This window comes from Nannospalax galili, unplaced genomic scaffold, assembly GCF_000622305.1.
Source record: "Nannospalax galili isolate Female #2095 unplaced genomic scaffold, S.galili_v1.0 scaffold547, whole genome shotgun sequence".
Taxonomy (NCBI): Eukaryota; Metazoa; Chordata; class Mammalia; order Rodentia; family Spalacidae; genus Nannospalax; species Nannospalax galili.
In genome coordinates, this window is record NW_008355824.1 from 188950 (window position 1) to 203609 (window position 14660).

The 14660-nt window shown below is 36.6% G+C and overlaps 1 protein-coding gene across 1 annotated transcript in view; it reads left to right on the forward strand.

The window, feature by feature from the left end:
* LOC103750667 (transmembrane protease serine 11B-like protein) overlaps positions 1-13423 on the forward strand; it is a 32235-nt gene extending 18812 nt beyond the window's left edge. Inside the window, exons 3-11 of the mRNA XM_008853833.1 lie at positions 3157-3304; positions 5585-5703; positions 5792-5859; positions 8480-8640; positions 9265-9303; positions 9874-10048; positions 11235-11494; positions 12320-12462; positions 13262-13423. Of these exons, the coding sequence (XP_008852055.1) occupies positions 3157-3304; positions 5585-5703; positions 5792-5859; positions 8480-8640; positions 9265-9303; positions 9874-10048; positions 11235-11494; positions 12320-12462; positions 13262-13423 (1275 nt within the window). The remainder of the gene's footprint in view (positions 1-3156; positions 3305-5584; positions 5704-5791; positions 5860-8479; positions 8641-9264; positions 9304-9873; positions 10049-11234; positions 11495-12319; positions 12463-13261) is intronic.
* The last annotated feature ends 1237 nt before the right edge of the window (positions 13424-14660 follow it).

Genomic DNA, 14660 nt, shown 5'->3' on the forward strand with positions numbered 1-14660 from the left:
ATATCCCTACTTTATCAATATAGTTGTCAAGTTCTAGCAAATATTTTAAATCTGTAAACTTTCTCAAATTCCTCATTTTCTTTCCCTTTTTAATACCATCACTCAGGATCCTGTTGCTCCATTCCCATGGATAATAGCAGTTTCTATTTTCACTGGCTCTCTTCTTTCATTTGATCCTTTCCTTTCAATGTGATCATATATATTGCCTGCTAGTGTTTAACTTTCTGAGTACTACAAGGCTTCATTTTAGTAACTTTCACAGGATAAAGATATGAGTGTTAAATAGGCCTTAAACTTTACACAATCTGAATCCTTTTACTTCCTCTCTTACTCTCCAAGGTATAGTTCTCACTATTTAACACTGGTTGGTCTGGAACTTGCTAAGCTCCTTTTATAAAGTTGTCTTTTTAAATTTTTTTTTAAAAAAATTCATGTGTATGAATGTTTTGCCTACATGTATGTAAGCATACCATGTACATGCAATGACTGTGAAGGCCAGAAGAAGGCATCAGATACCTCTGGAACTGGAGTTATGGATGGCTGTTAGCTGCCATGTGGGTGCTGGGAACCAAACTTGGATCCACTGGAAGAGCAGCAAATACCCTTAACTGCTGAGTGATCTCTCCAGCCCCAGATGTAGTTCTTGATCTGCCTGTTTTCATTTAGTCACTTTACCAGATATAATTTATGATGCTAGGTATCATGACGTGATCTGAATATAGAAAAACAATAAACAACAATGTAGTACCAGATCACAACATGGTAGTGGTTACAGGGAAAAAGAATGAGATGTAAATATAAAAAATGTTCTCAGTATAGGAATTGAGCTAGCCATGGACTGAAGCTAGCCATGGACTGAAGGCTTCAATGAAGCCAAAGCTAGCCATGGACTGAAGGCTTCAATGAAGAGAAAACATCAGAATGAAATGATGATGTTTGAGTGACAGCTCTGTGGTAAACTATAAGGTGGATGAATCAGACAAAAGGAACAGAGCGCACAAGGATGTGAAGGTGTAGAGAATCTGATGTGTTCACAGAACCCTGAGTAGTTTGAAATGGTCAGAACCCAGGTTATTTGTTCAAGGATGAGAGTAGATGGAGAAGGGAAAGGCAGAGGCACAATCGGTCTACTAACGTAAACATGCAGAAAAGTCAGAGTGGGGCAAAGATGAAATGTTCATAAATGTAACTTTCCTTCTCATACATTCTATTTCTTGATGGAATATGAATTTTCGAATTAAAGATGAAAATAGACCAGATGGATTTGAAGATTTAAGGAGAAAGAGAAGTATTAAATCCCCTTTCAAGGACAGTTACAACCCATCAATAGAGGACAGCTCCTGGAAGCATCAATCTACTTATCTTTACCATGATCCAGTTCATTACACAACCCCTCCATTTGCTACCTCTGATATGAAAAATCTGACAATGTGCTCTAGGAGATAAATTTTTTTCAATATTTGTTATAAAATCATCCCATAGATTAATGAAAGTCTGTAGTACCAGGAATGTTAAATGGAAAAATTCCAGGCCCTTCCAGGAATTCAAATTTATTAGATCTGGGGTATAACTGTATAATGTGTACATGAGAGAACCAAGTGCTGTAAAGTTCCTTTAGGTGACTGAAAAAAATCTATCCTCCAAACGCACTTGAAAGATCCCCAACATAGAAGCCAGAAAGCTCTGCGACTTTGTGTCATTCTGATTGCCATCTCTCTGTGTCAGGCTTCTGAGAAACAGAAAAAAATCGGCAAAAGAGATGGAGACAGAGATGAGACACAAGTAGAGATAAATCTCTCCATATTACACATACCTATATGCATATACATCCACATGAGCAGAAATCTCTTGAGGATACAGATTATAGAATATGAGGTTGGCAAGTCTGAACTCCACAGAACAAATTGATAGACTGGAAAATTAGGCAGGATCTATGTTATAATTCAGAGGCAAAATTCCTTCTTCTCTAGAAACATTATTTTTTGTTTTGTTTTGTTTTCTTAAAGCCTTCATTTGATAGGATGAGGCTCATCCACATTATCAGAGGCAGTTTTCTTTGCTTAAAATCAATGATTATAACTGTTAACCTCGGTTCTGATAAATCTTCACAACAATATCAGGGTTGACTTGAACTGCTATGTGTCAGAACCTTCCCAAGCTTTATGCCTAACACTAAGCATCATGCTGTCTAGTTTTATTTGGGGCAATTCATGATTCACAGCTTGGTGCAAAGACTGAACCACCAGTCACACTTTGAGTACTGCATGTTATTTCTTCTTCCTAGACTGTCTGCCCAGACAGACAGAAATTGAGAAGGTTTTTTTTTTTGAGCTGGGGGGGGCTTGTGGCTGTTTGGGGGGGGGGAGGGCGAGGATTTCCCAAAGATCCTCCTCCTAGTCTGAAGCTTTCAACCACATTGGTTGCTAATGAAATACAGTGAAAATATCTAACTTGTATATTCATTGTAGCATGCTTTTCTAGAAGAAATTTCTTTAAATTACAGCAATAAGCAAACTAGTAAGATGAATGGACACTGCCCTCACCCACTTAAGAGCTTCATATTTCTGTATGTTCCTTCGACATCATAAAGCAATGATAATATAGGATCGTGGTCAAAGTTTATGATGGTCTTAAGCATAAAGAACTTCTAAAACATTTCTTTTCCTCGCCCCAATTGCTCACCTGACAACATCTTCACTCACTAGTCCTAACGTTTATCCTATGTATTGATTATGGGAGAGAACCAGATTCCAAGGGCAACTGGATATTATGGGAAAAAAGCTTCATAGTGTAGATATGGGAAAACAAATAAAATTCCAAACATAATTTTTAAGGAAAACCATTTTTATATTCTTCCTTTTCTTTTAAAAAATTATTACAATTTATTTATTTAGTGTGTGTGTGTATGTGTGTGTTTGTGTGTGCGTACCATGGTACACAAGTGGAGATTATAGGAACTTTACAGCACTTGGTTCTCTCCTTCATCCATGAAGGTCCTGAGGATCAAACTGAGGTCATCAGGCTTGGCAACAAGTGCCTTTACCCACTGAGTCATCTTGCCAGCCCTCTCCTTTTGCTATATACATGCCTAACTGGAAAGTTTGGGGGAATCAGGGGAAAGCAATATAGATATGAGAAGACTGTGTTTTGTGATAGACTTTTTTCATATTCGTGTCCTTTCTTTGCAGACCAGTTACAACCTCCCGCACATCTTTGCCACCATGGATGATCGCCCTTACTGTGCTTGGAGTGCTGGCAATCCTTGGAGTAACTATTGGTCTCTTGGTTCACTTTCTGGCAGTGGGTTGGTACATATTTTGCATTTATTTCATTTTGCACTATTTATTTTAATTTCTATGAGATATAGAGAAGCAATTGCAATCAACGAATTATCTCCATTTATAATGGCGTTATTGGCCCTGGGTCTTGTAAGAAAGCACTGTTAGAATTTGCCAAATGCTGTATTACAGAAATTCTTCCAATATTTACAGGTAAAATATTGAATTTCAATTCAGAAACATGAGTGACCAGATAACTGATGATAAGAGAAAAAACCTACCATGTGGTATTTTTTGTTATTTTATGAATAAGATACTAAATTTTTTGTGTGTGAAGAAGAGAAATGCACTAATATTGAAATTTCAACTTGTTTATTAATAACAAAGACAATGTAGAAATCCCTTCTACTTAGATTTTAAAATATTTCTATATATTTGAAAATATGATGAAACTGGAGGCATCTTTAAGGTCATGTGATTTAACTTCAATGATTGCATCACATTATAAAATAAAATAAATTCAGCATAATTATATTTAGTTTTCTCTTTCACTTTCAAGTATGTTAGTAACAATATTTTCTATGTTGTGAATGCTTTTGTCTTTAGTCTGGCTCATAGTCAAACATTCTACAGCTATTCTGTATACTTAGATGGTGCTTATGTTCTCCATCTTACTTTTTCCATGACTTTGCTATGCATTTGTGCTGCTATTTTGCCCCCAAAGCTACATGTATGCATGATTTAAAGAGTCAAATAAAGCTTCTACTGACAAATTCAGTTCCTATTCCCTAACTCCTACTTCCAAGTCTCTTTCAACTCTTTCGGTGGATTCTCGATATTGCCTTATCTCTATTCCTCAGTTATTGTTACTATTTATTCACTTTCTACTCTGGAAAAAGATTCCATATTCACTTATAGTCTGCCTACATAGTAGTCACCTTACGGGTTATCTTCTGGAGATCCTGGGGATTCCCTTAAATGATCTCTTAAATTTAATCTCTGGGTAACTGAACTACATATTTCTTTTACATTATTTTAATTATTAATTGCAATAGAATATATATTTTAAAGCTTTTCATTATTTAAATATTCCTTTATGCAATATCTTGATCTTACTTCTTATTTAAAAATCATAGAACATAATGGTATTTAACTTTTTTGCCTGAATAATCTCTTTCCTCCAAGATTTTCTCTCCATATTTGGCTGTATTTCCTATTCAATGATTTTTCTCAAATAGGTATTGGTCTTTTGGTGTCTTTTGATATTTATGATTGGGATCAGAGTGGTAGATGGAAGTTCTCTATATGGGGCTTGTTTTTTGACAATACCCAGTGAACTTTGAAATTATAAATCATATAATAAAGATAAGATATGATATATATATCAATTAGATTAATATCTTTGAAAATTTAGGAATGAGATGTAATGTACTAATTGTAGACCCTGGTTGAATCAGACAGACTGAGTTTTGATCATTGACTTTTCTTAGTAGGTAAATAACATTAGGCAGATTGCTTAATTACTAGGAGACTACATTTCTCCTAAAAAATTGGTATACTTCATAAGGTTTTACTGGTAACTTTAAAGATCTATATTCTGGCAATTGATTACTCTAAACAGAAACTAATGTAGTGTGTAGTCCTTTCTGTCTCAATCAAGATGTTACTCTTGGACCTGGGGAGAGGGCTCAGTAAGTAAAATCCTTGCTTCACATTTGTGAGGACTAGAGTTTGAACTCCCAGAAACCATGTAAAGCCAGATGCAATAGCACACATTTGTAATCATAGTGCTCGTACAGCAAAATGGGAGGTTGAGCTGGGAGCATCCTTTGAAGTTTGCAGGCCAAGTAGCTTGGCATATACAGCAGTGAACAACATGGCAAACCCTGTCTTGAACAAGGTGGAAGGTGAAGACTGACACCAGGTTGTCCTCTGACTTTCACATGTGCTGTGGCATTCAGGCCCTTACTCAAGCACATGAGCATGAATATACACACACCAAAAAGATGTTAGATGTTACATTTATTTATTTATTTATTTATTTATTTATTTATTATTGTTTTTAATTTTCTTTGTGACCTTTTAAAGAGAGACAGAGACAGAGAATATTTCTTTTTTTTTTTCATATATCCACACCCTGCAATACCTAGGTTATCTACTCAACTGTACCAGGAAAATTTACATGGAGCTAATAATGTCTAATGAGCACAATACATACTGGTTTGTACTATTATGCAATCTATATCTTCATTTGAAGTCCAATTAATTTAAATAATTATAACTTTTGGATCTATTTTATCTCACAGAAAATAAGATCTACTACTATCAAGGTAGCTTTAAAGTGCTGAATATTCCATATAATAGAAATTATGAAAGGGAGACATCACCAGAAAATAACTATCTTAGTAAAATTCTTGAAACCAAAGTAAGTTAGTATTTTCCTATATTTAACTACTTGAAATTTAAACATACTAATGAAATATAAGGTTTGACTCTATGTTCTTTCTTAACAGATGGTTGATGCATTTCAAAGTTCTAACATGTACAGACAATACATCAACTCTCAGGTTATCACATTGGAGTAAGTAACTATCATTAATCATCAGAAAAAGAGATAAAGTTGCCACACATACCATTATGTTTCAAGTTCTATAGGAGAAAAGAGTCTAGAGTCTTCTACTGTAGTTGTTAGCCAATAATTATTAACCTCCAATATTATCATTTACATCAGCATTTATTCAGTATAAAACCAAAGCAAAAACTGAGCTTATGCTGTTGAGGTCATTAGGTCTAGGGGAATGTACTAATCCTCAAATGGTATTTGACTTGTCCTTCTCATTCCTAAGAATTTATGTCCATAAAACATTAGATGGTCCTTTGGTCCAATGCTTGATTATCTACTGTTTTTCATTTATGAACTGAAGACATATAGACTGTTTTTTCCTGTTTTTCTACTTGCAAGTCAACTAAGCACCTTTTGGCACTGTTCCAAGGGCTTTTCTTAGATACAAGGTAGGAAAGAAACATATGTACAGCAGGATTTGATACCAACAGTAACCTCTCATCCACCATTAGAAAAATAAAATGCTGTATTCCCTGCATATGGGTGTAGAACAGCAAAGTCTCACAGAGAATAGAATAGAAGCTGTAAACATGAACCCAGATTTTACCACTTAGTAGATGGTGGGCCTTAGGAGAGTCATTCACCACTTTAGTCTATCTCTGTGTCTTAGGAAATATCAGTGACTATACCTTTCCTGTCTTGTTCATAGACATACTTGGAGTCAAAAGGATAATGTGTATAGAAATATTTTCAAATAAATATATTTCAAATGAAGGTGATCATTGTTTTTACTTTGACCAATTTCACTAATGTCTCCCTTTCTTCCCCAGTTCCTGGACACATGTGACTCCTGGAATTGTAAAATGGATTAAGATTCTAACTAGCATTAACTTGAGAGATTAGTTTTACTACTGGATAGTAAACTAAAATCGAAGGAATCATGTACCTCTTAGAGGTCACTGCCCACAATGTATGTGTGTGTGTGCATGCATGCATGCATGTATATGCACATGTGTGTATGTGCGTGTGTGTTGTGTGTGTGTGTATGTGTGTGTATGGAGGGCTTCTGCTTTGTTTTCCCAATAACTTCAGGCACCTATCTGTAGGTAGCAAGAATCTGGACAAAGTGACAAAGGCCATAGGACAAGGTGCTTCCTTTTGCATGAACTGCTACAAAAATCAAACTCACGTGATCTGATTGCTTCCTAGGAACCATTATTGATACTGATATTGATATTGATATGCCAAAATGTTGAGGATCCTTAGAGAGAACGAAAGCATAATAATGATGCTCTAGGCACTGCCCTCAGGGATCCTTCACAAGTTCACTGATCAGTCTTCCAGCTGTCCACCCCTTTCCAAATTCCAAATAAATCTTCCCTGAACACCAGAGTCAAATGTGGTGTTTTATACTTCAGGGGCAGTTTCACAAATTTTCTCAGCAATGCTATGTAACGGTTAGCTTTAGTGGTACCTCTTCTCCACCTGTCTCCCAGACACTTTAGTCACTAGGTGATTAGACACAGGGTGACAGAACACATAATGGAAATAGCCCAATGAATCAATAATCATTTGCACTGATGATAATATCTAATTTATTACTGAGCACATTACATAATCTCTCAGATTATGGGACAAGAGTCAACTTGTCTTTGCACATAAAATCAGATGATACTTTTGCTGCAGGGTTGTGGAGACACAAAACATGTGCTATTAAATGTATCAACAAAGTGCCTGTAGCATACAGATAACTGATAAGCACTAATTAATATCATTGTCATCTGGTTATTATGCAGTATAACCCCCTCTTCTCCACCTGCTGAAAATTTCCATTTGATGATAAAATAGAACTAAAAATACTTTAATGCAGTGCATATATCAACACTACCACAAAACATTCTCTCATCCTTTATAAAAATATTACTTATTGGGGCTGGAGAGATGGCTCAGCAGTTAAGAGCACTGACTGCTCTTGTAGAGGACCCAGGTTGGATTCCCAGCACCCACATGGCAGCTACAAACCGTACTTAACTCCAGTTCCAGGGGAATCTGAAGCCCTGTTCTGACCACCACAGCATTGCATGACACAGGTGCACTCACATACATGCAAGCAATACACTCACACACATAAAATAAAAATAAATAAAATAAATATCATGTATCATTCCTCTGAGTACTTAAGATAAATGTCTTACTTCTTCCTCATTTGTTACAGTCCTTTTCATACACACCTTATCGCTCATAAAAGTCTGGAAATTCCTAGATGGTAGGAACTGTATCTTAGTCATCACCCAATGGAACGTGGCATAGTTGCAGATCTGCAGCAGTTGCTCAGTAAATGACTGATGAATGCAGAGATATGTTTCAGTTCTTAGGTGATTGCCTTTCCTTGGTATCTCAGGCTTTTTCTAATTTTTAAAAGATTTATGGAATTTTATGTCATCCAAATTGGGTAACACAGCTGCATAACATTCTGCTGCCATAGAGGTACATGCAGATGGATGATTGTAAGTTTAACCTAAAGCGATGCTAATTTACAAACCCCCCAAAGGGCAAAGGTCATCAAGGTATGAAAGATTAGAGAAGGCAGAAGGAAATGCTGTTTTAGTAATGTATGAAAACTTTGTGTTGTTTCCAGTCCCGATAACAACAGCATCACAGTACACATATGGCTGGTATTCAAGGATTCCAGGTCAAGGAAGGAAAACACAAGAAGAAGAATCGAAAGCATCTTAAGTCAGATGCTGAGGAACCATACAGGATCCTTCACTACAGATCCCAATTCTCTTAAGCTCATGGGTAAGCTTACCTATGGGACCATAGCAGTGCTGTTATAGTATTTTGTCTCAGTCATATGTCACAAACACCAAGCATCTTCAACATGATTTTAAATGAATGTCATCTTAGATCAGAACAATCTCTAGTTTTCATTATTAAAATATATTCAAGTTGTAATAATGCTCCAAGTTATAATTGCTTTGAACAATATTAATACTTGGAGAAAACCTTGTAAGTAATGGCGTGCTGTTTGCTTGATCTGTAAAATTAGCATTGGATTCACCATTCTGATGCAGTCATCTTTTAAAAGTTATTTTTGTATATTGACAGGAGTCAGAGTCACTGCTCTTTTTTCCAAGAGATGTATACCAACTTTTCACTTAGGATGATGTGTAGTGTAATTCAATTAACAAGTTAACAGAATGTAGTCTTTCATATGGATTATATGGATGGTCCTTCCATATAACATGTTCACATGCAGCAGAAAAAAATTCCAATAAGCCAATATTTGTTGGTTTCCATTGACACTTTATCCTGGATGTCAGTGGTTGCAGCAAATTTTTGTTCGGTGGAAGCTGCTATTTTCCTCATTTCCCCAGAATCATCTAAGTACTAAATTTACTATCAATTTTTGTTCTATTTCAGAAATAAGTAAGGTTGATGCTGAAAATATTATCAACAACCGTAAGTTCAAATCCCTTTTAAATAAAATATGAGATAAACTAAAACAGATTGTTGCTCATAACAGGGTGTAGCAGTGCTTTACCTATATTAATAAATTATTCAGTCTTTATAGTCTTTATAAATCTTTATATATATATTTATAATCTTCATAAATATTTATATAAATTTTAATCTATATTAATCTATATAGGTATAATCTTATCTCCAGAGAGAGGTGTGATTGCAATTCCATTGAAACACAAAAAAGTGCAAAAATTGTCCAGCTTGTAAATCACAGGACCAAAATCCAAATTCAGGGAGTCTAGTGGCAGAGAGTATGACTTAACTATGATTCTGCCTTCTGCAACTTACATATTCTCCAAAGGCTTGGCTTTGGTATCTTCAAGTTACTATGGTATGTTTCACGGATGCTGCTGGTTCCTGTATGGATTGTTTTCTATTTCTATCAGTACAAGATAACAATATCATATATAACTATAAAAGGGAAACTAACAACTCATCTCACTCTCTGCATTATCATTAAATAAATCTCTCTGTTCTCAATGGACCAAAGTTAATCCTTTTTGATAGGCTGTGGGAGACGACCAAGGATGTCAGCAACCTACGATAGAGTCAAAGGAGGTTCCACTGCTCAGAAAGGAGAATGGCCTTGGCAGGCAAGTCTCAGAGTGAATGGCAGACACCACTGTGGGGCATCACTGATCAGTGAAAGATTCCTGGTAACTGCAGCTCACTGCTTTCAAAAGTAAGTCTATCTTGCTCTCCAAAGTTAGGGAAATCTAAGGTCCCAGGGCAGACTTCGTGTTCCTGCTTGATTCTTAGTCAAACTTTCTGTTATTCTCAAGGGTGTTCTGTACAGATTATCGATAAGCCTACCTAAGCCTTTCCTACTTCACCAGTAAAAATGGGATGAGCCTTTAATTTTTTATTGATACTGTCATTTATTTTTGTTACTTTTTTCTTTTTTAACTTTAAAAAAATTATTAAGAATTTCATACATGCTTTAAGGTGTTTTGATCAAATCCACGCCTCCTCCCTCCCTCCAACTCTTCCCATACCTCCCCATCACTTTTTCCTGAACAACTTAATGTACTCTTTCTTTCTTTCTTTCTTTCTTTTTTAAATAGGGCTTTTTGCCACTCTAACTTGTTACTTTTTTCTTACATAAACCTTATTTCCCATCACTTTATACCCAGGTCCTAAACACCTCAAAGCTGCTAAAATACAACATCCCATTTACAGCCTCCCTCCATCTCTTCACATGTCTGAGTTTTGGTAAATAAAACTCAGTCTTATCTAAAATGCTGTTTTCTTTAAAAATAACATCTTCTTTCTCTTAAGCATACAATTTTACAGTCTATGTGTATTAATTTCACGAATTACATGCATAAGTATTAACCAATTTTTATAACTGCCTATGTGTATGTGCATCTTTAATTAAATTTAAGTCTCTTTAAGGAATGGGCTATTTAATCTTAATTTCTATATCCCAAGAGCCTTATGATAGGAAAGGATTGAAGCAAGATTTTTTTTAATTTTTATTTTATGTGTATATGTGTATTGCCTGCATGTAGGCGAGTGCAGCCATGTCATGCAATGCCCACAGAGGTCAGAAGAGGCTGTCAGATCCCCTGGAACTGGGGTTATGGACAATTGTTAGCTGCCGTGTGGGTGTTGGGATTCAAACCTGGGTCTTCTGCAAGAACAACCAGTGTTCTTAACTGCTGAGCCATCTCTCCAGCCCTGAAACAAGACGTTTATAAAATGAATTTTAAAAATCAGCTTGTATCATTGCCATGGATTATAGAGCAAGAAAATATTGATATAATAGAAGCATACAGTCGATGTAGAATTTCTACTACTTGCATGACAATGTACTGTTTCCATTGTTTGCATAATAAATGCAAAATGCATCATTCTTGTTTCTTTAGAACAGACAACCTCCAAAACTTAACTATTAGCTTTGGCACTAAAGTAACTCCACCCTACATGCAACATAACATTCAACAAGTTATCATTCATGAGGACTACATCAAGGGGGAGCACCATGATGATATTGCGGTTATTCTGCTCACTGAAAACGTTTTATTCAAGAATGATGTACATCGTGTTTGTCTTCCTGAAACCACACAGATTTTTCCACCAGGGGAAGGAGTTGTTGTTACAGGATGGGGAGCACTTTCACATAGTGGTAAGTTTTATTAGTTACTTCCCTGTTGCTATGGTCAAACACCATGACCAAGGCCACTTGTAGAAGGAAGAATTTATTTAGCTTATGACTCTGGAAGTATGAGTCCATTATGGTGGAAAGGCATAGCAGCACTGGCAGCCAGAGCAGAAAGCTGAATGCTCACCTCTTCAGGCAGGCACAGGAAGCAGAGGGAACAAAACTGGAAGTGGGCAAGGCTATCTACTCTCAAAGTCCACCCCTAGTGACATGCTTTCTTTAGCAAAGTCACACCTCCAAAATCTCTATAAACAGCACCATGAACTGGGGCCACCTATTCAAATATGTGGAACCTATGGGGACATTCCTCATTCAAACAAGCACATAAGGCTAACAACAACACATAGGGTATGGTACAAAACCGACATGAAAATTAAACCATTAGCATGCAGGAAGTGAGGTACCATTTTACCTTTGGGTGACCAGTATGTCCAGATCTCTCAGGTAATGCTGCATATAGAGTTATGACTTTACAAATTGTTTTGGTTTGGAATGTTCAAAGGGGGCCAATTTGAGTGTAGAAACCCTCTGGTCTAGAGAACCTAATTAAGAAGTTTCTGGACTAAGAATGTAAGAAGGAAAGAACATTGGGCAACGTTTGAAAGGTGTTTCTAATCAATATTTTGAACATTAATCTTTCATTTGGTTAAAAGAGAGAAGAGTGGGCTTTTTCATCCTAAGAAGAGGCAACAGTAAAATATAGGTCTTAAGTACAGAAGACCAGAGCAAGTTTTCCATTCTGTTCGGGCTCTGGGCAGCTCTGTAGTTGATAATGTTTACTTCCTTTAGGGGAATCCCCACTGTTACTTCAGAAAGCATCTGTGAAAATTATTGACACAAATATTTGCAATGCTAAAGAAGCTTACAATGGCAGGATACTGGACACAATGCTCTGTGCTGGTTACATGGAAGGAAATATTGATGCCTGCCAGGTAAGTCTGGACATTATTCATAAAGGCCACATAGTATTTTACACCTAGTATATACTTGCCATCATGATGCAGCCCATTCTATTTTTTAATTTGCATTTTGACAGTCCTGTCCGTGGTGCTTTAGAGTGATCTTTTCCTATAGTATAATATAGAACTTTTCCTCAAGTATTTGATAAACACATGTCAGATTTGCTCTGAGTTGAGCACTGCCCCAAAGTCTTTTACAAATATTAATTCATTTAATCTCTACTACAGTTATATGATAAAAGTGCCATTATTATCATTTCACAGACAAACTGAGGTGGAGGATCATTAAGTATCTTGCATATGGTGGCATGGCTAGGAAGTGGCAGAACTGGGCCACAGTGCCAGTCTATCTGGAATCACACTGCACACACGACACCATATGTTAGTAAGGGATTAGTCTGAGAAATTTCAGTTATTTTCAACCCATTCTCAAATTCTTATCTTCTAATCCTCCTTGCACCTGGAGTTCTGGCTACTTTTCTCAAAAATAAACTCTGAATTTCAAGCATACTCACATTTCCTAAACACTTTCTCAAGAATTAGTTTGTAACTAACCACATTTTCAAGTTCACATACATACCAAGGAATCCGAGGAAATGCATTTTCGTCAGTCTCAGTTGAGGTTAAGGAAGTATAGACATTCATATCAAACAACTTCCCAAGGTCTCTATGAAGCATCAACATCCACAAACTTAATCTGAAATATCACTGCCTATAGCTAAAGTATTTGCAAGAATATTGTCATAATGATAATGTTCTTTGTTTCATTTAGGGTGACTCTGGAGGACCATTAGTTCATCCCAATTCTCAAGGTATTTGGTACCTTGTTGGAATAGTGAGCTGGGGACATGAATGTGGCAAAATCAATAAGCCAGGGGTCTATACAAGAGTGACTGCCTACCGCAACTGGATTGCCTCCAAGACTGGTGTCTAAAAACAAAGGCATCTTCTAGCAATGAATGCTGCTCATCGTTGTCTAGTGTTCCAAGTGTTAACACGCTTTTTTTTCCCCTCCTTTTTTCCACTTTCGTGTAGGTGTTATACATGTGTGTATTCATCTTTGCAAGGTGTGTGGATGTGCATGCGTGTGGGTGAACTTGTGCGTGGACACCCAAGTTAATGTTGGGAATCATTCTCAAGAGTTCTTCTACCTTATTCAATGAGGCAGGGTCGCTCAAACAAACTCAGAGTTCAACACTTATGCCTAATCTTGCTAGCCAGTCTGCTCTGGGGGCCCCCTGTCTCAGCCTTCTGGGGCTGGAATTACAAGCAGTCCTTCACACCTATCAGGCATTTCAGTGCATTCTGGGGATCCAAATACTGGCCTTCATGCTTTTGTGTCAAGTGCTTCAAAACTGAGCCATCCACCCAGTCACTAACATGTTTTTTAAACGTGTGTTTTGAAAGAATTATGGTCCTAAGGGAATATTTATGAACTTCTAAGCAGATTCAACAAGACAAAAGAAATCTCAGGTTTCTTTGTACAGGAAGGCCTAAGCCATGGAGGTGTTTGCTCAAAAAATATTGTTATAATACTATTTGTGTCCTAGTCCATTAATTCACATCATGAATATCTTACCACAGCATAAGCTTCTTGATTTTTGTCATGCAAACTTTGTAGAATTGTAGAAGCATGTCTTGCCAATGGCAATTTACCAGGCAACAAGGTTAGAACCAGGGCCTGACCAGGACTGAGTTGGATCTGCTAGATCTGCTTTCTTGTCAGAGCTTTTGTGAAAGGTGGATAGTTCTGACCTAACCTAGTCTGAAATGAGGTATTGAGTTGCAACTCCTCATTTTTACTGAGGAAGGCGATCGTTGCTCCTGTAATCATTGTAAAAGAATTTTTCACCACCAGCAAAAGCAGCCAAACAGCACACTTTAAATTACACAAAAAATTCAGTAATTTTTCACTGTTGGTACAGATTTCTGTGGAAATTCGTTATGTGTAATATATTTTTAAAGCAATATGAATCCATAAAAATGTATTAAAAATTTAAAGGAAGATTTTTTTTTCCAATAACAGGATTTTCTTTTGTTTTCTTAATAGTTTACAGGTAGCATCTTCTTTCCTTCTGAGAGGTAGAGAGGTGGGAAGGGAACATATTCCTATTCACAGTTGGAGATGAGTATAGCCAACCCAGATGGAAGTTCTCCAGCCTGTGGAGCTT